A 23,190-nucleotide genomic window follows, 5' to 3' on the forward strand; every position below is an offset into this window, starting at 1 on the left:
TCAGTGTCTGTAACTCTTATTTGTTATTTTTTTTTACCAAAGTTTCTTGAAAGCATATTCAGAAGAGGTTGAATGATACCTCCTTCAAAAGTAAAATTCCCACAGAGGCACAAGGACCATGATTAATTTGCTTTTCTGCATATTTTCCGATATCAAAAATCGTGCGCACTCCTTAGCAGATTCTGAATGAAGCTGAATGCTGAATATTAATTGTTAAAACAAAAAAGACACAATAAATGGAGAGAATGGATTAAAAAAAAAATACTGCACCAATGCAGTGGGAAAGGGAATCAACACAAAACGGCAAAGTAATTCATCGTATAAGGGTCAGAGCAGTGGACGAGGGGGGGCAGAAGTTAGGGCAGAAACACAGCCCGTGACAACACTGGAAGACAAAGACAGACGTACAGAAACACACCGGGGAGGCAGAAAGAGTAGAGGACAGGAAGTAGCGGAAACAATACCATTACCTACAAAATGAAAACCAGATGAGAAGTTAAATCATGGCAGGAAGAGAAGAGGATGAAAGAACAGGAGAGCCAACAGATAGAGGATAAAAAGAAAGAAGCCTCTCTGTTTGGGAATCACGTTTCCAGCGGAGGAACCATACCTGATCTGAGCTGTTTAATGCGACCATTGTTGTTGGTGGTGTTGACGGGGAGGAAGTCCTTGAACCAGGAGATGTCGGGATCGGGGTTACCGCTGGCGGCGCAGAGCATGGTGGCGGTGCGAGTCCGCTCCACCACTTTCAACTGGGGGCCCATGTCAATGGTGGGGAAGCCAGGGGGCAGCTGGTCCTCTGGAGGCAGAAAGGACACGCATGGGCAGAGCTGGCGAGGACGGAGTTCTAGTGGATTACCATTAGCATTCAGAGACACAAACGTTTGGTGGCTTCTGACGTGAAATTCTTCTCGACCAAATGTGTTTTTGTGCAGATCAGAAGAGGATGAAACGCGGGCTAGCGTTCCTCTACCCGTGCTACGCTAACTAACTTCCTGTAGCTCGTCTGTTACGTGAGAGTGGTGTTGATCTTTGAATTGAATTTGCCGCATGAGCAATAATATTTGCCAAGGCTCATAATGATTTATACCAAACGCCACCAGATCTCTATATGCATAATGTCTGCGTCTTTGCAGCCTTAGCTAAGTGTTAATCTGCTCATTTGGAATGCCGATGAGGTTCGTGTGCAGCTTCAAGTTTTCCTTTTCCTGCTGTGATACGGCTAATTAGTGTCTTCCGTTGCTCCCGTAAACTGCACCTTTTTTTTTTGGAAGTGCTTTATTCGTTAAATTTTCATGAGGAGACATCAGTCTGGAAACAGCTTTGCGATGCCACAGCCTTCGTACAGCCAAACGACAATCATGGCTGCCTTCCAACAATGCTTTTGGGTATCTGGCAGGAGAAGCCTGCTCGATGGATAAATCTTCTCCGAAAAGAGAATGTATATCGAAATGAGTCACTTCAAACTGAGCTGCAAAACTTTTTTAATGCAACTCTGTGTCCCTGCCTGAACTGACGCCGGTTCTGACAGCCGCTTCCACTTTGTTTCCGCTTCTGATCCTTCATCCCGCATGCTTTGGTCGTTGCTCATTAGCTTAGCGGTTGTCCAGTGTTGGTTATTGTATGTAGGGCATCTTGCCCTGTGCATCCTTATGTTTCATCATCACCGTACGGGCGCTGACATCATGTGCAAGGCGTTTTATCTTCATCCCTTTCATTCAATTAATGAGAGACACTCCTTTTTTAAAATGGAATTTCTCAATTGGACCACGTTGCATGAAGCAATATGGCACAAAGATGCTCTTTCAAATGGTGCAAGACGAGAAGGAGGGTAAAGGAATTTGTTGTACAAGGCGGCTCCTGTCCGAGCTCCCTTCAACGTGTTCAAGGTCAAAGGGACAATTAGTCGATTCTACAGAGAGTCAAAAGTACACCTGATCAAAAGCAATAGCCGGAGGCGGGTCTGGTAGCATGGATGCGAATTGAATATAGTAATTGGATGTGGCAATCCGTGCAGAGTTAAAGAGGAACTCCTTTTTTTTTTCAGCAAGTTGATGTATTGATTATCTTTTAGTGAGTACAAAAAAAATACATTTTCAATCAGATGCCAAGCAGCGAGCAAGTTTTTTTCTCCGTGCGCCATATTTGAAGTTCCACTTCTAATCAAGACGTTGGTTTTTGACTTGTGGTTTCAGAATCTACAAGCCAAGAGCTAATTAGTTACCACTTTGGGAACCATGAGCTGCATCGTGTTGGAAGTGGAAATTGTAAACACTTGCTTGTAATCTGTTTGTTTTTAAATGTGTACTTTGGGCTTGCTTTCCCAGAAGCGAGGTGCCTCTTCCTTAAATCGGTCTCGGTGAGAACTGGAATCTCAAGGACAGTCAGAGACAAGGGCGGTCTCCGCCTTCCGGATCCATACTGTATATTCAACAATGGCTCTGCACACTAAATGAGATGGAAGGCAGAGAAATGCTGAAGTCACCTTCCGGAGAAGTGCTGAGCACTGGTGCCTGATATAAAGAGACTCCCAATGACAATTTGCACACATTAGCCGCTGCCTGGCTATCAGACCACATGAGTGTGTGTTGCCAAGTATGGGAGGGAAGTATAAAAGGACATTGGCTCAAAAAGTCCCTCGGTGAGCAGATTTCTGCTGAAGACGCGAGGCCACTGGACATAAGCTCAACCCATTAGCAGATTAGAACGATTGATCAATAAGAGCGTCACATCTGCCTTGTATGACAACGGGGGCGGCGCCCAGTTCAGAGGTCTTAAAATTTTCCCCAAAGAAAGCACCGAGGAGTTTAAGAAGGTAACAAATGTGCGTAGCAGAGATTCTCCGAATGGCTCCGTACAAACACAAACCCTTTCCGGTCACCTTCTGGCTTTGTCTGTGTTTGCTGCGAGGATTAGATTTAGTCCGACCCTTTGCTTCTCAAGCGGAACAAGACTTTTCACCCCGCGGTCGAGGTTATTCTTCAGGGGAAAATCCCTGCGCACCATAATACAAAATCCGAGTGGATACGATCTCTTTGAAATAGGCTGTCACAGGTCACTTGTTGTAACGGCGCTGGAGAACACGGTGCATCAAGAAGCATTTGTTGCTTTGGAATTCCTCCCCCAGAAAGATGCAGGATTACGGAAGCGTGCAAATTTCAAGCAGATGTCCTCAATACGACATGCCTTTTAGTTTTTACTCTGCCCTACATGCAATTTTTTTGCCCAGTTTAGGAATCAATATTATTCTTTCCACCCCTTCCGAGATTAGATTTTAGCCAGCACAAAAAGACGAGCCACTAAACATTACCCATGGAGTGTGACAGCACGGCTTATTTTTCCCATCCCACCACTGCATATCGACTGGAGTTCGGAAGATGCTGATTAAAGCTCTTTCCCTGCTCCGAAATGGCCCCGGAATGTGAGGGGGGGTTTGCAGGTTTCGGGTGCTAATCGTGTCGATCATACAGGACTCTTGCTGCTAACCAGGCCGTCTGTAAGAATGGGCTTGCTAATGCATTAGCAGGCCTGGATTGATTTGGGATTTGGTGCCTTATAAAGCGGCGGACGATAATTAATAAGGAGAACAATTCCACGCACACGGTTTAAGGTGACGGCTGAAAGACTTGCGTTGAGCAACACCGTCATAGGAAATCAAGTCTTGACACGCACACACATTTAGTGAAGAGTCTCTCGGAACAGTCTGGTCTTTCAGGCTTTCATTTTAATGAGGGTGTTCACAATTTGTTTACGGTTTGCTAAAAAAGTGTTCCGAGCTCAATTTATATATCCGGATTCCTCTTCGGCGAAGTGTTTTTTTTTTCTGCGGCTCCAGTTCGGCTGACATTCATTGTTTTCTGTCCCTTTGGCATCGGAGAGAGGCCGCTTAATTGTGCTTTTCTTTGCACTCAAACAAAATTACTCGACCAAACGTAAGAGCTCTTTATTAACAAAGGCCGACAGCAACTCAATTTTGTGCCAATTCCATGACGCCATGTGTTCTATTTGTTCGTCCCCCCCCTGCACTCTGTTTCTTTGTTCACCCACATCGTTACTTTACTGATTTTGTGCCTTTGTTTAACAAAAGAAAGGTAAATTTCTGCAGCTTGGAAAAACTACCTCAGACCTGGAGTCAGTCACTTTACTCCATCATCCTACCCACAATCCTCTGGGCTAAAACCTGGCCTCACACTTTTGACCACAGCTTCGGGGGGCATTTTAATATCTACCTTGAATATCTTTTATTTTGTTCCGTTTCGTTCACTTTGCATCTTCGCATTTAATTTGGTTCACTTGTTCCAGGACAAAAATCTGGCGTGTTCGGGTGCCATGTGCGTACGAAGCCGCGCAACCTTAAACATCTGACACGGAACACAAGGGAAGGGTTGGATGCATCACGAATGAGCAATTATTTTAAAATGCAACAAGTCGGGCAAGGATTCAGTCTAAAAAAGCACGTCGGGGTATTTGCTGAGCAAAAGGAAAAAATGACGAGACGTCTAAGTTTTCCCCGAGTGCCCTCAGAAAATCTAAAACCTGTATTTATCTTATTGATACATCCCACTGATGTTTGGCACGTATGCTGTCTAGCGTAAATAAGATTAGCCCCAAGATCCGTTTATTTCCACCGAGGGTACGCACGTCTGTTTTGGTCCAGCATCGATGGAGGCTTCAATCGCGGCTCCTTATAAGTTTGTCAAGACCCTATTTCTACAGAGAATTCTATCGATCATCTATGCTATAAATAACTTGAACCCACCTAGAACATCACTGGCATATTTTTGCAAATGTTCCCTCTTCTGCATTTAGTGAAGTGAAAAATTGGGTACTTCAGTGTAATTAAAACCTGCAGTCGGAGCGCGACTGGGCTTGTGGAAGTATCCTTGGGTTTACTTCATCAGTACATTCTACAGGTATAGAGCGCACTAATGAATACTACGGCGAATATGCCACAGTTGGCTCAAACCGCTAATTCCAATTTACTGTAATGGTGTTTGAAGGCGAAGCAGGCCCACTCCAAGTCAAAGTGCCATTAAGTCTCACTTGCTTGGCGCCTCTAAAAGGGACCTCTGAAAGGCAGCTCAGTCATTTGCTGAACAAATACAGGCTCTTTGAGAAAACTGCTAAAACCCGAGGGCGGACAACGGCGGACCATCAAGCACCCACTAAAATTTTATTACTCCCTCGTTGCCTAAAGGAGGAAAAATAGGGATCGCTTGTGAAATGCTATCCAGGGTGTTCCTTAAAACTCCTGTTGTGATGATGATGATGATGATGAACCTTGGAAGGAATTATAGGAGGAGGAAGGTTCACGGCGCTCCGTCTCGGTGACAAATAGCATCTACGTCCCCCTTGCCCTGCGCTGATTGTTTCTTCCATAAATCCCCTTGGAGTTTGTGTAATTAATTATTTGCCATTTAAAAAAAAAAAAAAAGAAATAAAAAGACCTTGCCTAATGCCTGAGATTACGAGGGAACCGTTACACAGTCGATCTGTTTATCTTAAGGCCTTTCCCCCCCCAGACAAAAGCCTTCCTAGATGAACCATCGGAAGTGTTCTCGATTCTCAAGCATGTCATCTCGACATTCTTTATGTCCGTCCCTACCGGGGCAGATTGGATCAGCCGAGCACGGGGCATTCCAACAGCGACGTGCGCCACTCCTGGCAAGGCACTCCCACCTTTCCCCGGGCCCCGTGTCATTCGTAAACATGACGGATTAGCTGTGATGCGCCACCGTTTACAACATAAGCAAAGGGAGTCGGAGGACGAGCGTTACTGTCGGATAGCCCTGAGGGGTGGCGCTAAAATGGATGGGGTAAAGACATGAATAGGAGAGATGATGCGGGAAGGCCTTCCGACTGCAGGCCGGGCTGGGCGAGCAAAAAGGAAGGCCAGAAGCCGGGCTTCCCGCTCGGATGCCTCTTTGGTGCTTTACAGGACTGCCAGCCAGATGTACTGTAAACACCAGAGAGAGAGAGAGAGAGAGAGAGAGAGAGAGAGAATCACCTCCACCCGCGTCCATCATGTCTCGCTGCCTTTGTCTTCGTCGTCTCATCCTGCCGAGGCTCATCCGAGGCTTTAAAAGATGCCCGATGTTAAATAATCTCTTTGTCTGTCTCCCACCTTCTTTCCCTTCTGTCCTTCGCCCCTCTTTCACTTTGCATATTCCATTTGCTGGTTGTTACCTTGAGCAATGATTCCATTAACTCCAGAAAACAGCGCCCCATTTATTTAGAGTTGGGGAAAGAAGGAATAACTTTTGCTCTTGTCATCTTATCTGCCATCAGCAACCCCCCCCCCCCTCCCCCCCTATTATTATTATTAAAATTCAAAAGGAGGGAGGGAGGCAACTATTTGACGATGCTTAGAGCTATTTGTCAAACACACAGTTAAAATGAATGTCTCCCATTCTCCCAAACCCTCGAGACGTACCTTGCGAAGACTCTAGGTTTTATTTTTTCAACAGGCCATCAGCGCATATTCGATCCTCTTGAGGGCATTATGCATTCATAAATAAAGACGATGTGGCGGGGGCTACACAAATAACGCCTCAAGTCCCTGATACTCCTGTCTTATTGACGCTTCGCCCAACACGTCGTTATTACCCCGTCTCTCCAATCGTTTGTTTACCCTTTTACCGCCAACTTGGAAAGACGATATGTTGCTTGATGGCTAAAAGTTGTAAAAGGCTCATGTCGAAGTAGTCATTGTTGGTGATCACGGGCAGAACCTGGAGCCGAACAGGAAAGTCTTCCGACCGGGCAGGATACAAAACGTTTTCTAATTCTATCCAACCTGGTCGCCCCCAAGGGAGAACCTCATCATCTTCATCACTTCTAGGAAAGGTTCTCTTGCACCCGAAAAAGGGAAAACCTAACGCCATCCATTTCAATTATTGATACAGTTAAAAGCGTGCTACAGGAGAGGGGGGGGGGGGGGGGGGGCGTATTGAGATTATTCATGCTTGCTAACATCATGCAGAGAGGACTGCTTGCCTCTCAAAGATCCCTAATGGAAAATGGGGTTATATCGGGCCTTTCAAATTTAGCAGACAGGAATTCTACCCAGAAGTGACTGAGAAGCCACGGCTGTCGCAGCAGGCCGTTGGTCGCGTCCTGGAAACGGCTACGCTGAAGCCGCATACGATGTTTGACAGATGGCTTTGCAGCTGAAGCAACGTGCAATTACAATTTAGAAGGGCTTGGCCCCGTTCCCTTTTCGTAGCCATAAAACTGGATGCTGGATGTAAGGTTTATACTACGATTACAACCCAAAATCAATTCTTAGCGTTATCTAAGCTCATTCCGCAGTTGAATGACTGAATCAATAATTATTAATTCAAAAAAGCTGTGTTTACTTTTATTGAAACAGATAGTGAGCTGTAGCAGTTATCCGTCATTCCCGGAGTTTGGTCTGAGCGACTTCGTGGCTCCCGGAGACGTTTCCTCGGCCGTTATTCAAAATACAAAGTCTAACATCCATTAAGTTGGAGGCGGTTTTGCCTTAAATCATCCTAGATGCGATGCAGGTACTGATTGGTTCCCACAATTAACACAGTAGAATATCAGGGCCAGTGGGGGGGGGGGGGGGGGGTAATTATTTATTTCTGAGATGAGATCAATTTCTGTGAGGACAGTCAACTCCATCTTTTTAATTCCAATAATGAATAACTTGTCATCAGGCGCTCCCCTTTCACGACGTATGAAGGAGCAGCATCGAGCCGCTATTGGCCGTATCCCAAGCAATAACTCTGCCTATGGATATTTTATGACGCATCTAATGGCCATGAAGATAGTTGATGGTCTTTGAAGCTCATCCCCGCATCCTGGGAGAGAAAAACGTGTCCGTTTCGGAGAAAAACGTCCTGCAAATTCCAATGAATTACTTCCTGACACATGGGAAACCTGGTAGAAGTAATGGAGCCAACATAACGCATCAGGGTACGACTCGTTTCCACCTAAAAGTGGCTTTTAAAGAAGTCTGGAATGTCTTCATTTTCTATCGAGCAAAGGGACTTTAATTCCCACGATGAGTCAGCAGCTCTATTTTGGGAGAAGAATGTGTTTTTGGAGCACGGCTGAGCGTTCCGTGTGGCTGACCAGGTCTCGCCATCCATAGAGCGCCTGCCTACAAACCAGATAATTGTACGGTGGCTGCCGGATCCTTTCTCGATTTAGTTTCTTCTTGTTTCTCAAGCCGCAGTAACTTCCAACGGACACTTGCTTCATCCCTGTCTGCGTCCCTTGCTCCGGCGGTCCGAGACAGCTGACGCAGCATTTATCTTGCTGAACAATTTGAGCCCGCAGAGCGCCTTTTGTTCATCTAAAAAACATGACGGCAGGCGATGAGTATTAACGTCCATTTCAAATTATTCCTATCGGTCGCTTCTCGCATTTCTCAGCAGGTTTGCCTGCGATCAGGGAACGCCACTTGGAATATAAATCAGCCGGCTTTCCGTGTCCTTTCATTAAGTGTGGGGACCATTTTTCTCACAACAATAACAAAGAGCGGATTGAACGCATTGTCTATGAATAATCACTGATGGTGTAGCGGCCCTTTCAGCGCGTGTGGAAAGATCCGTCTTGGCTACATGGCTTTGACTGCGCTATTCCATACAAATGGAAATGATGCATTCTGTTTTTCCGTCACAGGAGAGCAGTTTTCCCATTTTCCGCTCCCACTGTCAAGTTGTGCAGAGTTTGCACACGTGTGTGTGTGTGTGTTGCTGGGGGAGGGGGGGAGAGACAGGAAATGGCTGTTGACAGCATAATAAGAGTATGAGGATGCAATATAAATCCTTAATCATTCCTGAATCATGAACTGGAGCCCTGAAATCCAGGCAGCATTTTGCCGGCGCCGCTGCCAGTGAGGTGAGCTGGCCTCATTGTCTTCTCTTTCTTTTCTTTAATTATGTTTGCAGCGACGGACAGAGTTGATGGAGAATCCTCCATGGGAGCACGTTGAGGCATATTGATAAACTCGATCAAATAGCACTTCAGCAAAATCACGTTCCGGCCGTGAATCCCGGCTGCCGATTCCCTTCTTCACACTGTCATTCTCGATTACGACCCGAATCAAGACGTCCTTAATTCAAAGACACGAGTGGCGTATGAGTCGGGTCGTCCCGTAGTTAATCAGAAATCCATACCTCAGGCTGAGGCCTTGGAACATTGTTACGCTTCAGGATCGGACTTTCATGCAAATCTCTTTCCTAAGCCTGGAGGTTCATTACTAATGGTGCCTCCCATCAAGTTAAAGCACCGCCGGAATACTAATACCCCCTAGTTTGGGTTTGTCGTCCCCCCCCCTCCCCCGCGGTGCTGTTTTCTCAACAGATGCTTTGCAACCATTTCCACAGTCCATTGGAGCCCAAATGAAGTAAACGAACGGGCTCTTAAAATGCATTCGCCCTCTTTATCTGTGTATCAAATACCGCATCAAGCACTTGCACGAGTTTCCCAATGAGATTCTTTTTGTGTGTGCGTGTGTGTGTGCGTGTTCCGCTGATGGTGACGGACAGGACATAAAACTATGCCTTTCCATTGTCTAACTGCAGTTTAAAAGATGAGCAGCGGGACATCAGTGAGACATTTATGGCACTGTATGGAATCCTTTTTTTTTTTTCATCCTTGAGGTCACCTTGCGTTACCTCATACGGCACGCCATTCTCAAATTGCTTCCCGAGAGTGGAAAGTCATTCTCGCGCTGGGTCTTGGCACGAGAGGAAGTCTGTTTGCTGAAAGCTGGAAGGAAAGACTGGCCGGCCTGTCCTCTCATATCCCCGACGCTCATCCTCGACGGTTGAATCAGGAATTCTGTTTAGGGTCTGATAAAACTTCTTTAAAGTATTATTTTAGAAATAGAAAGCATGAAGGAATCAACACACTGCAGATAATTACGTAAAATTACCAACAATTCCGCCACTTTGGGTTTGGACGGGGAGCACATATTTGTATTTGCACCAAAGCCAAGGACTGAAAGGCTGCTTCCTGTTTCGTATTTAGTTGGTCTGCGACGCGCCTCCTCTCACTTTCAATAAAGTGATGGGAAAAAGGAGAGGCAGCAGAGGAGCGAAATGGAAATGGCAATAAACATGCTAATGCTCGGCCGCGGCGCTGGGAGGAGCGGCTTCCGTACCCGCCCCGCTGGACGATCCCGGCGTGCGCCGGCGAGCACACGCGTGTGCACGCTCGCGTTACAGTTAGAGTAAACGGAGACGTGCACGCCTTCTCTTTCAGTCGGTCTCTGGAGACGGCGCAAAGTGCCTTTTGTTGGTGAGATAAAATGTGGAGGAGAGTCGCATAGCCTTTGATTTTTTTAAATACGTGTAGGAGGGAAGCGCCCCCTCCCAATAGGGACTCATTTGCCGTGATGTGCACCTTATTGAGGCAGCCCAAGCCTTTTTTTCTGAAGCCATTTTCTGCCTTCTCGTGTATTAGAGCGATACCAAGCAGCCTTAAAAGCTCAGGGCCTCCACATATTTGCCATTGAATGAAATATTTTGTGTAATCAAGATAAAAGCGGCTGCTCATTATAAAAGGGGCGGCGTCAACCAACGTGATGTCGCCTGACTCCGACTCCCGCGGGATGCCGGGCGAGAACAGAGCGGCTGACCGTTTCCCGTCTGCGGTGCTACACGTGTTTTTGCCGGCTAATGACGTTTCCGTGGAGACGCTGGCGCTGAGGTAACCCGGAACGAGAACGCACCGCATGCCCCCGCGTCACAAGACAATGCGCCGCCTTATTTCGTTCAAACGGATATCAAAGCCGCAGCGCGGAGATGAGAAAATGAGCGATTTGAAAATTACTGCTGAGCTTTCCATTAAACGGCTGCAGGCTCGGAATGGACGGCTATTTGCATAATTTAACTGGCATCTTAATTATTGTGTCAGGGATATGTATGCAAATGACTTGAGTCACTTGGAGACGAAGAGTTACTTGGCTTAATGGCGAATGGACTAAATCTTACCGGGCTAGAATACACACCGCGAGCGTGGCCGGATGCCCCGACTACGTCCGACAGGGCAGCAAATGCGTCCTTACCTGGCTCAGGTGTCGGTTGCGTGCTCGTGTTTGTGAGTCGCTGTTGAGGAGGACCTACCACGTAAAACGGTGAGTCTGGTGGTGGCGCTCGTCTCCCCGACGCTGTTGGAGGCCACGCATTCGTATATGGCTTCATCTCGGGGCGTGCGCAACGGCTGAATTCTCAGCACTGAACCGGAGCCGTCGTCGAACTCGATCACCTGCAGGTGCGAGAGACAGGAGAATGTTAAAGGAGATTAAAGGAGAAGGCGAGGGACCTTCCGCCGACGTGGTCATGAATGCTGTCGAGGACGTTCTGATGGTGACTGACACGATGCGCTTCATACGGACAGACAAAGCTGCTGTGAGTTCGTGTTTGAGAAGTCGTGAGCGTCGTGTTCATGTCCTGCCGTAAAGCACAATAAGTGTTGTTGTTGTTTTCAAGTCGTATTCAGATGTCTGGGAACTGGTCTGGCTCTGATGTGCAGTTTAACTCCAGATAACTGATGAGGCTGTCTAACTTTAAGAATGGGGAAGGTTACCTTTTTATTTTATTTTTTCGCTCCGATATGTCCGATTTTAAACCAGCAGGTGTCCCACTCTTAAAGTTAACACTGTTCCTCGGGGAATGCGTCACAGAGATCGTGTCGATGGGACAGAAACGAGCACAGACAGTTAAAAGTGGCTTGATCAGTACGGTTGTACCATGAGGTGAGGTAGCGGCACGGACCACAGGAACGACTGACACATAAGATGCTCACAAACAGGTTGTTGGTTGGAGCTTATGCAGCTTCTTGCATGCTACATGTTGTATACTCACTGATTGTTAGAAAGCCTGTGTCATAACTCAATCTCGTTTAAGCATAGAGGCAGATTTTAATAAATACAGGCGCGGGAACCTCGGCTTCACACACACACTCACTCACACACACACACACGCACATACGCCTATGGACATTTTTGGAGTTAAAATATATATGCGCACGTGTTAGTTAACATTATACATTTCATCGGCCAAAGCAATGCAGCGGCGATGGCATTCAAGCAGACGGCAGGTGATTGCCTTTAAAAAAAAAAGAGAGTGAGAGTGAGAGAGAGAGAGAGAGAGAAGCCTTCCTTCGTCAAAGCCGGAAAGGTAAATTAGAGAGGAAGTTGTGAGACTTCTGGGAGGAAATGGGTTTTTGTTAGGAGATGAGGCGGCAGCGGGTGATTGAATCGCAGCTAGCGACCAAGTCGTGTTAGCATTCAGCGCAACGTGCGATGCGAATGCGATGAACTCTGATAAGATTAGAAATCTGTGCTTATGAAATGCAAAGGAAAGGGGGGGAGGAGGAGATGCGTCGCCGCCGTGCAGTCGCAGGCAAATATGGCAACTGGAGCAGAAGGGGGGGCGGGGGAGGTACGGCGATCGTCCCGAGGACTGACGCGTAAATTAATAGAAATCTTATCAGGGTTCTGCGATGTGTTATTTCTCATGGGTTCTGAGCCCAAGTGCAGATTAAAGCTGACCAGGAATGAAAGCTTCAGCCGCAGCAAGGGGGGGGGAGGGAGGGGGTGGGGGGGGGGGGGGGGCATGCATTTAGATAAAGATGCCACAAAGCAAAAGGATGTTTCCAAAATGAAAGCGTCCACATCCCCTTCACTTAGCATAAAGCTGGCCGCGTGGCTTTTCCTCCTCGAGCCGGCCGCTTTTGATCAGATCTTTTGTGCGCTTGCTCGTTTGCGAGCGCGAATCCTCGAGCCTGCTAATGCGTGGTGGCAAGTCAGGGCGAAAAGTAAGCGATGGGTTATGCGCAAGCAAAGCAGTGCGGAAGCATTCCAGTTTTGTCGAGCATTTTACATCAGAACAATAGACCTAATACCTCGAATCTCTGGTTGCTGACTTTCTTCCCCTTCTTGTTCCACACGATCTTCGGCCGTGGATCTCCCGTAGCTTGGCAGATGAAGGACGCCACCCCTCCTTGCACGCCAGTTTGGTCATTGGGGGTTCTTAAAAACTTTGGTGGCGCTGGAGAGAAACAGAAACGGAAGAAGAGATAAAAACATATTTAAAAATGAATCTTCCTGATCAAGCCGGAAAGGAATAAAGATTGCAGATTGAAGGGGATCGTCTTTGGAGGTCAACGTTATTGTGCCGTTCTCACGATCTGTCCCGTCAGATCTGACAGGTGGGCAGCAGGGGTGACGCTACAGGGTGCAGACACACCTATCTGCATGTGCACCTGATCTCATTGGCTTAATTGGGGCGTGACGCAGCACGCCATCACGCCAGGAGCGTGTTGATGTGTAATTGATATGCTGTTGGGGGATGCTTTCGCTCCGGGGGCCATCCATTACGGCTCGGCGCGTCGCCCTATGCCGGCTGTGATCGACTGCCGGGACATGCATGGGCGATCAGCACGGGGGGGGGAGTCGGCGCACAATGGGGAGTGATTGAGGCGTGACATGGAGGTAATGGTGTTTTCACAGACATGGCCGCTGATATCGCCATCATATCCCCATTTTAGGTCCGCCGCCGACAGATGTATTCTGGGTAGACTCCCGGTACGGCTCCCGGTAGACAAAGGCTGATTGAAAGTTCTGTTTTCCCCGGACAATGGCGCGACTCGCCGCCACGACAACAGAGAAAAATAATATGCAGTTTGCGTAAGAGCCGCCGTCGAATCTCACGCACCCACAAAGAAAGCGTTCGCCGCTGAAGGGCGCCGCGGACGCTGTGAGACAGTCTGCAATCACACGTTGCTGCTCGCCGCCTGCTCATCAAATGTGAAGCTGGTCAATAATGGAGAGGTTTAAAGACTCTCTGAAGCCCAAAGGTTATTGGCACGGGTGCGAGTCCGAATTCCTCCTGTGGTGTGATCAATAAATCGACGGTCTGCACCCACCGGACCATTAATAAAACCCTCCTTCAGTTGGACCCCGGTCCGAGACGGCTTGGCTTCCACTATTACGCTGACTGACACATTCAATTTAATTTGCATGAAAGGGGCCATTTCCTGTCTGAAGCTTTAACTCGCTGGGTGAGGTGGGGTTGCCGAGGGCGATAATTAATCCCAACACATTTGGTGGCGGTCTGCAAATAAATACCCGGCTCCATTTGGACACGGAAAGGAGCATTTATAGAGGCCATTAGCCGCAGCATTTTAGCTCGGCGATATTGATGAATTGTCGCCATGACAGGAAGTGGCGCCAAATGGGTGTCTAATGATGGGGAGAGGTGAAAAGTGGCAACGACGTTCGGGGGTTTATGAAAGAGTTTAAATACTCTGCGAGTCGGTTGATGCGGTATCAACGGAGCATTTGAATGAAGGGCGCGGAGGGACCGCCGATGTGAAATGCCCTCTGTAGATTAATTAATTAACCGCCTGCCCGCCTGCACGGCCTTCGGAAACGTCTGGCCGTTTAGAAAAACCCGCTGCTGTTACCGAGGCAAACAATGCAAGGAGGAGGAGGGAAGGGGGGGGGGGGGGGGGGGGGGGTAATCCGTGCATACTAATCAATGGAACAAACGCGTACCGTGTTCTTGGGGCACTACGCAGCGCTCTATCTGCAGCATTTTGATAAAATGTTGTGTCTTTTGTAATGCAGAGGAAACAAATTCGGCATTGTAGGCGCTCCACAAAGCCCCCCCCCCCCCACCGGCACAAAGACGGGAAGGAATCGGGGCTTAATTGGAGCTGCTGGCTGATTTGCATGGCGCGCTCATCGGTAATCTCGTCTCAAATGGAAACTGAAATTCTTGTTGCAATTAGTGATTACTTGAAAAGGGATAAAGGCCCCTGAATGATTGTTAATTATTGGATCAGGAATGCTGCGTTAATTCACTGCGGAGCTTTTACCGCGGCGATGGCGCCTCGTCGTGAGGTTCAGTCCTTCACCTTCCTCTTCTTCACCCCAACCCTCTCTCTTATTGACTCGTCCTTCTTTACTGAGTAACGGGGGGGGGGTTGAAATCTTAATGATTCTCATGATTCAGTTCCACACTCGATTTTTCTGCTAGGCCGACGTTTAGATTCCAGATCTGAAAACAATGGCGGACTCGATCTCCATCATCCCCCCGTCTCCTAAAGAAGCGGGACACACTGCCTGACAGGGAAAAACAGAACTGGAATCTGGCATCAATCTGGGATTGTTTAGACCACGGTCATTTACAAGCACGGCTTCAAGGGTGTATTGTGTTCTCTAACACACAAATCACCCGCGTCTTCATCCCCGGGCATTTTGTCCCGCGATAGAGGTTAGGAAAATCATATTCCGATGGGAATTTCCTCAACCCCGCCGAGGCGGCTCCCAGACCGGAGCGGCAGCTTCGAACGGAATGGCTGATGCACTTTACCCACGCTGACGCACCGTGAGACAGGTGGAGAGTGGGACGAGGAAAGCCCCCGAGGGCCACAAGCGCAGCGTGTCATGCAGATGCACGTACATGCACGGGAGGACATTAATACATTGTTTGAAGAGGGACTCTTTGACTCCTTTTCTTGCTTTGTCTGTCTCTGCACGAGACACACACTCGCAAGGCGCCGCCGCCTCCCACAGGACACATTAGCGAGGCGGAGGGATCCGGCTTGTCACTTAATGAAATGGCCCACTCGAACAGATGGCTCTGTTCAAACGGCTTTAAGAGCTGGAGCGAAGAATCGCCGCTGTGGCAAACCAGACACACGAAGAGCCCGTTGTCTGTTTGCGGCAGAAAACCAGACGAGGTGAAAACGTCTCAATATTGAGACAGAGGGCGGGGGGACGGAAGAGGACCCCGGATCGAGTTAAGGTGGTCAAACGTGCAAAATAATACAGACGCTTGAATTTCAAAAGGCTTCATTTGCGTCTCCCTTCATTCATCGGAATGTTCATTTGTGTGTAAATAATCAAATCAAGTGTGACCATTTGAAAACAGCCGAGCAAGACGTATGAAATTTAGATTTGTTTGTCTTGTTTGTTTTTCCTCCGACGTCTGTGGGGGGGGGGGAGAAAGAACATAGATAAGTAATTCTAATTGTGCAGGCTTACTCTGTTTGGTAGTCGGCGCAGTCTATTTGCAAAAAGTTAATTATCTGATAGGATAGGCAGCGGCAGCCACGAACACAGAAGCCATTCGTTCATTCTCTTATCCACCAGGCAATGGGACGATTCATTAAACGCCGGCGCTGCAGCAGAAAATGGCCAATAGTTACCGCACTGGGGCTGCACAGACATGAGAAGATGTTAAAAATAGCAACCGTGATAAACGTTTATTGGCCATGTCAGCTTACCGCCGATGATTTTGATGCATCTGCGGCGCATTGGGATGCACATCTCACCCGATTGATAAGGAAACATCACCCCGGCGTCTCCTGCAGATCGCAATCTGCAAAGCAGCTGTTTCTTTCCGCTGCGTTTGGCAGACATCGGGAGACACGGATGGCGGAATTAGAACAGAAAATCAAATAAGGAGCACGTTTGACTGACTCCGTTTAAAAGAAAATTACACTTTTGCTTGCGAAAGTCCCATTTCATGGCGATTTCACGCGATCCGGCCGCGGCAGCGCCTCGTATTTGTTTGCGTTGGAGCACAGATGGATTATGTAGGCAATCATTCCAGGGATTCAGCAGTGCTTATTTAGACGGCCTCATTTTATGGATAAGTAGGGCCGAGGCATTTCCGACAGATGCCGCTCGTCTGGCTGAGAGGGGTGACGTATTCCCTGAGCTGTGTGCTCGAGCAAACCGGCTCATGCTAAAGCTATGATGCTAGCTGAGAAGCTGGCTTCCCAGATATTCATCCATTCCCAAATGTGTGATTCTCTTTTTTTTATTATCACTTTTTTGTGCCTTTTTGCTTAAAATAGCGAAGCGATGATTGACGTGGGCCACGAAGATATAATCATCTGGCTGTGGGGACAGGATGATAAGTTTATTTTTAAAAGGGACAAAACCATAACTTTGGGGTTACCCCCGTAATTGAACGATAAGGGCGCGTTTGCTTCAGATGCACCATTGTTCAGGAGGCTTTGCAGGGGGGGGGGGGGGGTTGCACAAGCAGTCACTTAAGGACCAAAGTGACCTTTTACAGGCCACTAATTTGATGTAGCAGCGAGGGAAGAGTGCTGCACGGCAAAGAGAGGAATCTAAATGGCAGTCATTTCAATGTGTTTGAGGGAAGAACAGATTTTATTTTTGCCTTCCACACAAACAAATGAGCGGCCAGTCAGAATACAGTCGTTTTAAATTGATTAAATCAATTTCATCAAAGCATGACTTTGCTTCTGGGCTCAGAGAAGTGCAGTATTATTGCAGTAGAATTTATTCTGAACCGTGTTCTCTGTGAATTAGCTTGCTTCTCATTGAAACGAGTGACACGCCGCCCTGCGGGACGACGCGCTAGCTGTGAATTAGCGTTGTTGTTTTTCCTGCTACACGCTATTAGACTGAACCACATCTAATAACTCGAAGGCAGAGGTCTTTGGATGCTTAATTGCGAACCGCTGAAGAGCATGCCGAAGCGACGGCGCCGTCTTTTGAAGATCTGCAGACGGGGGAAACGAGATGGTGGAGGGGGGGTCCGGGTTAGACAGGTGGGATGGAGTCTTTCAATTGGTTGTAAACATTGCAATGACACCCCGGGAGCAAAATAAAAAACACCATCCTCAGGGATATCATTAAAATAAGTCAGATCATGTGAAAAGCGTGGGGGAGGGAGACACTCTGCAGCTCTAAGGTGCCTTCCTGCTCATCATTTTGGACATTTATTCTTTTGAAGAAACCTAAATTTTCCATTAAAATCCTGCTTTTATATGATAATTAGCCCAAATGCTATTTCTCCATTCTGAAAAATGGTCCCGGGAAGGATTAGAAATGCTGTTTGAGAGGCGACCAATAAAATAAAGGGAAGCTGAATGGCCATAATGGCCGATAACTTGGCGAGAGTCTTGGTTATGATGATTCATGGCGGCGGGGATGGCTCTCAAAGGTTCGGCCCCCAGAGTTTGGGTTTATTGCTGAAGACGAGAGGCCTCTTTCAGGATAGAAGGCCTTCGGGGGCCCTGCTCATGCAACCTTTGGAATCATGCAGTTAGTTTCGCTTTGCCCCTTCGTCCTTTCACCCTTGGCCAAACCGAGCCCCCGTCGACGGAGCGGGACGGTACACAAAGGCGCCGGCCACCGGAGCAAATGTTTGCCAGCAGTAATGGGCTCTAGTCCCGCCGGGTGAGTGCGTCCACGTCCGCATTCAAACAACAAACACGAATACTGCGCCGATGACGTCGCTCCGGAGGGAGCGAAGCTGCGAGAAAGACAACGGTGACGAGGCAGCGCGTCACGGCGCCGAGCCGACAAAGGGCCGGCGTTCCCTGCGTTCTCCCCGTGTGCACGACCTTCCATACGTGAGTGTCCGAGACGCTCGTGAAACCGTTCTGCTGTTCTAGAAGAACTATGTTTATAGCGTTGTTCTCCTCGGGGTGTTGTCGGGGGCAGGTATTTCCACCTTGCAGCATGTAAGGATTGTCCGCTGCCATTAATCATTCCATAGGTGCGGGGGGGGGACGACATTGTCAGAACCCATGCCTCCCTTTCCCGTTTCAACCTGGGCGAAAAGTAGGAAGGAATCTGGGAGGAGGATGAGGAGTTAAACGCATCCCTAAAAAACAATTTCCCTTCCCCTTCTTCTCCTGCTCTCGATTTGTCAGGAGGGGGGGGACCGAGTCCAGATTAATTAGATTTCATTTCGTGGTCATCTCCGTTTTTCCTCTTTTCTTTTTCTTTCTCTTGCCTTCAGTCGTTGCAGCAATCCTCCAGCCATTTATCACATTGCCATCTCGACGCTGCCTCCTCCCCTCCTCCCCTCCTCGCCGGGAAGCCATTAGAGCGTCTTCTGCAACGTGGCGGCCAGATTGCATTCGAGTCCCCGCTTGCGACATTTATCATCTTTTGTCCTAACTTTTTATCTGCCCCTGCCCCGTTTGGAGCCCGATCTGCGATGCCCGCTGTAATGAAATGCTGGGAGGTGAGACTCAAGTAAATAACCTAATTAAACCGAGCAAACGGGGATAGAGGAGGGCGACGTGCACAAAAGGCCTCTGTGAGAACGCCAGAGGAGGAACACTCACAGATGGCGGCGAGGAAGCTGAAGCGGTGATGTGGCGCCAAGCCAGTGCCACCTTCCAATCCTTCAGTATTTATAGTACCCCTCGTAAGATGTCCTCTTTGCAGTACGCAGGTGATGCTTCTCCTGATAAAGCATCACCATAAACAAGGCTTTGAAGAGGAAATGTCCCCGAGATGAATCGAGTGATGGCCTCAGGAGAAAATCCATCCCTTCTAAATTTTAGGCAAAAGTCTAGCCCAACTGTGATTGGTCCCATTTGGGACGGGATGAGGAATGCCAGCGTCTCGATTATTGGTGCGCTGCGGCAAACGCTATCGAGTCAATAGAGCAAAATGTCAGGAGGCCATTAGTGGGCAATTATTAATCCATATCAAGTTGGGGTGGACAATTTCATTATCAACAAATCAATATTTCGTGTACAGATGTAGAGCAGCTGTCCGAGAAGTCCCGGAACGGAAGCCTGGAACGGAGCATCTCGAACAACGGCAGTCGAAGCCTGCGTTTCAGCGGCGAGACGAAAGAACGAACGCCTCGTGCCCGTTTCAAAGACGCCACACAATGAGGCGTGGCGAAACAAAAGTGTCTGTCTTCCACGAGATAGCGGTCGTCTCCAGATAAGAAGGGCCTCGTGTTGTTCGGGCGGGCTTTTTGTTTGCTATTATTTTGACTGCCGTCTCCGTCTCGGTTTCGTTTCAGTGACAAAGAAACCCGCTGATTATTACTGGGTCGCCCAGACCGGCGGCGTCTTTCTTTTATTGTCTCATTCTGTTATTTACAGATCACATTTCAAACCGCTTCACGTTCAGATATGAAGTATTCTTACTGCGATTATATAATTGGAATACATCTTGGAAATTATCATTCTTTGTACGGGCGTAAAACAAACCAAATTAATTCTGTTTACCTTTTGAGTTTCATTAGCAGATTCCAGATGCTTAACAGAGGGGTTAAAAACCTAATCATGTCTGCAGGATTAAATTCATACGATTCAGGATTACTGGCTTGAATTTAACTTTGAGTTTAGCGGGGGATAAAGAAGTAGTTGCGATTGAGCATTCCCTTCCTGTCCAGTTCGTCCTTTCTTTAATTTAATCTGCATCGCCACCCTTTCTTTTCATCGACTCCTAATCTCCGGGATTACGCGGCCACCCGACCCAAATCCTACATCTTTGATCTACGTCCGTCTTCTTGTAGTTTGTATCGATGCCGACATCACGGACTGGGGTTATTTTTAGCTGCTGCTAAAAGATCTGGTTGCCTGCACAGAGGGGCAACAACAGCCACTAATTATCCCTTTATACCACCAGAACAGGCTGTGTTCAAGGGAGGGGGGGGGGGGGGGGGGGCATCTGAGACTCTGATCACGTGTTATGTTCCAGAGGGGGAGGATGGGGAAAATCTTGTTTGGAAGGTGTACTTAAAGAAATCCGTGTAGGCATAAATCCTGACATCAAGTCGTCGTCTCCCCCCCCCCCCCCCCGTATGGGCTCAGAGTGGGGGAGATAAAAGTCGTGAGATGAGTGGATTAATGGATCGCTGCCTGAGGATTTGAGAGAGATCGAACTCGAGAGAAGTAAAAGTTAGTGATTAAAGATGTCATACGTGACGTTTGCCTTCAGGGGAGGGCCTTGAAGATCCGGAGGGAGGGGGGAGGGGAACCGGATTGGGTCTTACCTTTTGAGACAAATGGCCGCCCCGCCTCCCCCGACTCTTCACCGTGACTCCAGCGACGGAGGGGATGTTAATTCATTAGTTGATGACGAAAGTCGTCGGCACCGAGGGAGTGTTTAAAAGCTGAGGGGGGAGGAGTTTCTCCACAATGGGACGGCCTCTCAGGACCCCACGCCATTAGAGACGGAGTCCGGCTCCGACTGCGGAGCCAAAAATGCGTTTGCACCTTGCGATGCCAGACTTTCACTCTCATTTGCCGTAACTAATAAACCTAACGCTACGTGTCGCAATGAAGCTCGGCTTCCTGAACGTCGTGGTTCACTCGGTGTCGGGAAGAGGCCCAATAAGCGAGCGAGGGCGCAAACAAACAAGCGAGAGAGTGGATGGAAAGAAAATGGTGATGGAGAGAGAGGAGTAGGTGAGAGAAATGACTCTCCGTAGACGGACTTCTGGCGCTCCTTCCGCATGTTGGACAAGATGCACTCGGGGCGTGGAGACTTAAGAGAGCGCTGTAGGTGAGAAGGTGGGGGGGGGGGGGGGTGTAAGCTCTCCGGCTGGGAGTGAACGCTCGCCCCGAGGCGATCCGCGGAGACGAACGCTTTAGACCATTAACCCCGCCGTCAAACATCAACATGCCCCACGGGCACACAAATGTGCTGCGCCGAGATCAGTGCGATGCGTGGCGCTGTTCAGACCCCTGGAGTGAGAGCAAAGCTCCAGCCTTGGGCCAGGTGTCGCCCACGCACGCACGACCACACGGGAGGAGACGGCGCAAACGCACAAAAGCCAGGAGGGAGGAGAGACTGAAGCAGTTCGGCTTTCAGGCGCATCTCCGTTCGAGGGCGTGACCCGAAACGACTCCCCAACACTCTTCCATGTCGCCGCCGAAGCAACCCTCTTTCCTGGAGCTAATAACGCAACCTTTGAACACGATGGCGTCACAGAATCGTTTTCTTCAGCCTGAGGAAACAATCATGGCTTCCTAGTCATTCGGTTCAACCTGCACGCGTCGAGCGTCTTGCGAAGCGCTGATAACATTGTTTTTATCTCAGACTCCGAGACTCGTCACAGGTTCCCCATCCAAACAACAAGATGGTAATTAAGTGCTGGCACTCTGAGCGAAGGTGTTTTCACCACGCTCGTTTTGAAGTGCGAACACGATGTCCTCTCCTCTCCTCTCCTCTCGTAGGCAGCCATGCTGTTTTTTTTAAAGATGGACCGCATTAAGGCTTTGAAATGAACGAGTGGAGCCAACAATGAGATTTCCACTTGAGCGGTGTCCGGCAGAATGATGAACGAGGCGGCCGACTGGGCGAATTACAGCGATTTAGAATCGGATCAACACCAGCGACGGTGTTCCGTCCTCCTCCGGCTCCGGTGTCACAAACGCGAACGCCATCGCATGTCTTTATCCGCTCGGCGGGGTGAAATGTACGCTGGCGGCTCTTAAAAAGTACATATACTTAGCGTGCACGGTTAGCGCATTAGCGCCGGGTGGGTAGGAGTGGCAAAAAAAAGGCGATGGAATGGAGTCAATTTAAATCAAATTAGCATGCAGGAATATTAAGCAGAGGGATTTAATTTGAGCCGTTGTAAAAATGCTAATTTCAGTACAGCCCGGAAGCGCATATGCAAATACGACGCGATTTTACAATAATTCACATTAGGCCATGCATGCATAAAACACACACGTTAGAGGCCGACGCCGTCCGGGGAATGGAGCGCCGTTAGCTTTCCAACTCGCTGCAAGGTGATCCGAGCTGGAGACGATTCGTCTGCGTGTCGCCAACTTAGCCCGTGTTGCATTAGACGAGTCTGTGTTTGTGTAAAGGGGTGTGTCCTACGTCCTACGTCCAACCCCTTCACTCCCGCCATGAGGCGACGGCTATGATTACCTGCATTTCGCCAGGTAAAGACGCTGTCGGACCTTGACCGTCGACAAGCGAGTCCTCACAGAGCAGACGCTCGTAACGGGAAGGCGGTTCCACGTAACCAAAGCCGGCGTGAGACTCCTCCTCCAACTCGGAGTGACGGGCGAAAAGGAGATCTCTCCCCTGATCAATTAAGATTGTCCCATCTTTATTTTGCTCCTTCGTTATTATAATGTGAATCATTTCCCTCGCTTGCCGCCTGGAGGCTCAAACGGAGCGTTGCGTTGCGTCGCAAGACAATTTTCCATTTTCGTCCCGCGTGATTCGCCTTTGATTGCCAGCTCAAAAGGATTTTTTGTGATGTCATGGGTGTGACTGTAATTAGCGGCAGACGTTGACGTCTTAATGTTTGGAGAGGCTGGAGATCCGTCGGCGTGTCAAAGAGAAGCCCGGCGGGTCGTCCACCGGTAATGAGGAATCAATTAAAAGACTATCAGGCCCAGGGTTTGACGTGGTCCAACACAGGGAGGGGTGTTAAAGTC

General features: G+C 48.6%; 1 protein-coding gene across 1 annotated transcript in view; it reads right to left on the minus strand.

Moving 5' to 3' along the window:
- Positions 1-23,190, minus strand: part of LOC137911310 (receptor-type tyrosine-protein phosphatase delta-like) — a 57,865-nt gene that overhangs the window by 32,737 nt on the left and 1,938 nt on the right. The window contains exons 2-4 of the mRNA XM_068755663.1: positions 12,886-13,031; positions 11,103-11,244; positions 611-799 (exon numbers count right to left, since the gene is read on the minus strand). Of these exons, the coding sequence (XP_068611764.1) occupies positions 611-799; positions 11,103-11,244; positions 12,886-13,031 (477 nt within the window). The remainder of the gene's footprint in view (positions 1-610; positions 800-11,102; positions 11,245-12,885; positions 13,032-23,190) is intronic.

Source organism: Brachionichthys hirsutus, chromosome 23 (assembly GCF_040956055.1).
Source record: "Brachionichthys hirsutus isolate HB-005 chromosome 23, CSIRO-AGI_Bhir_v1, whole genome shotgun sequence".
In the NCBI taxonomy this organism is placed as follows: Eukaryota; Metazoa; Chordata; class Actinopteri; order Lophiiformes; family Brachionichthyidae; genus Brachionichthys; species Brachionichthys hirsutus.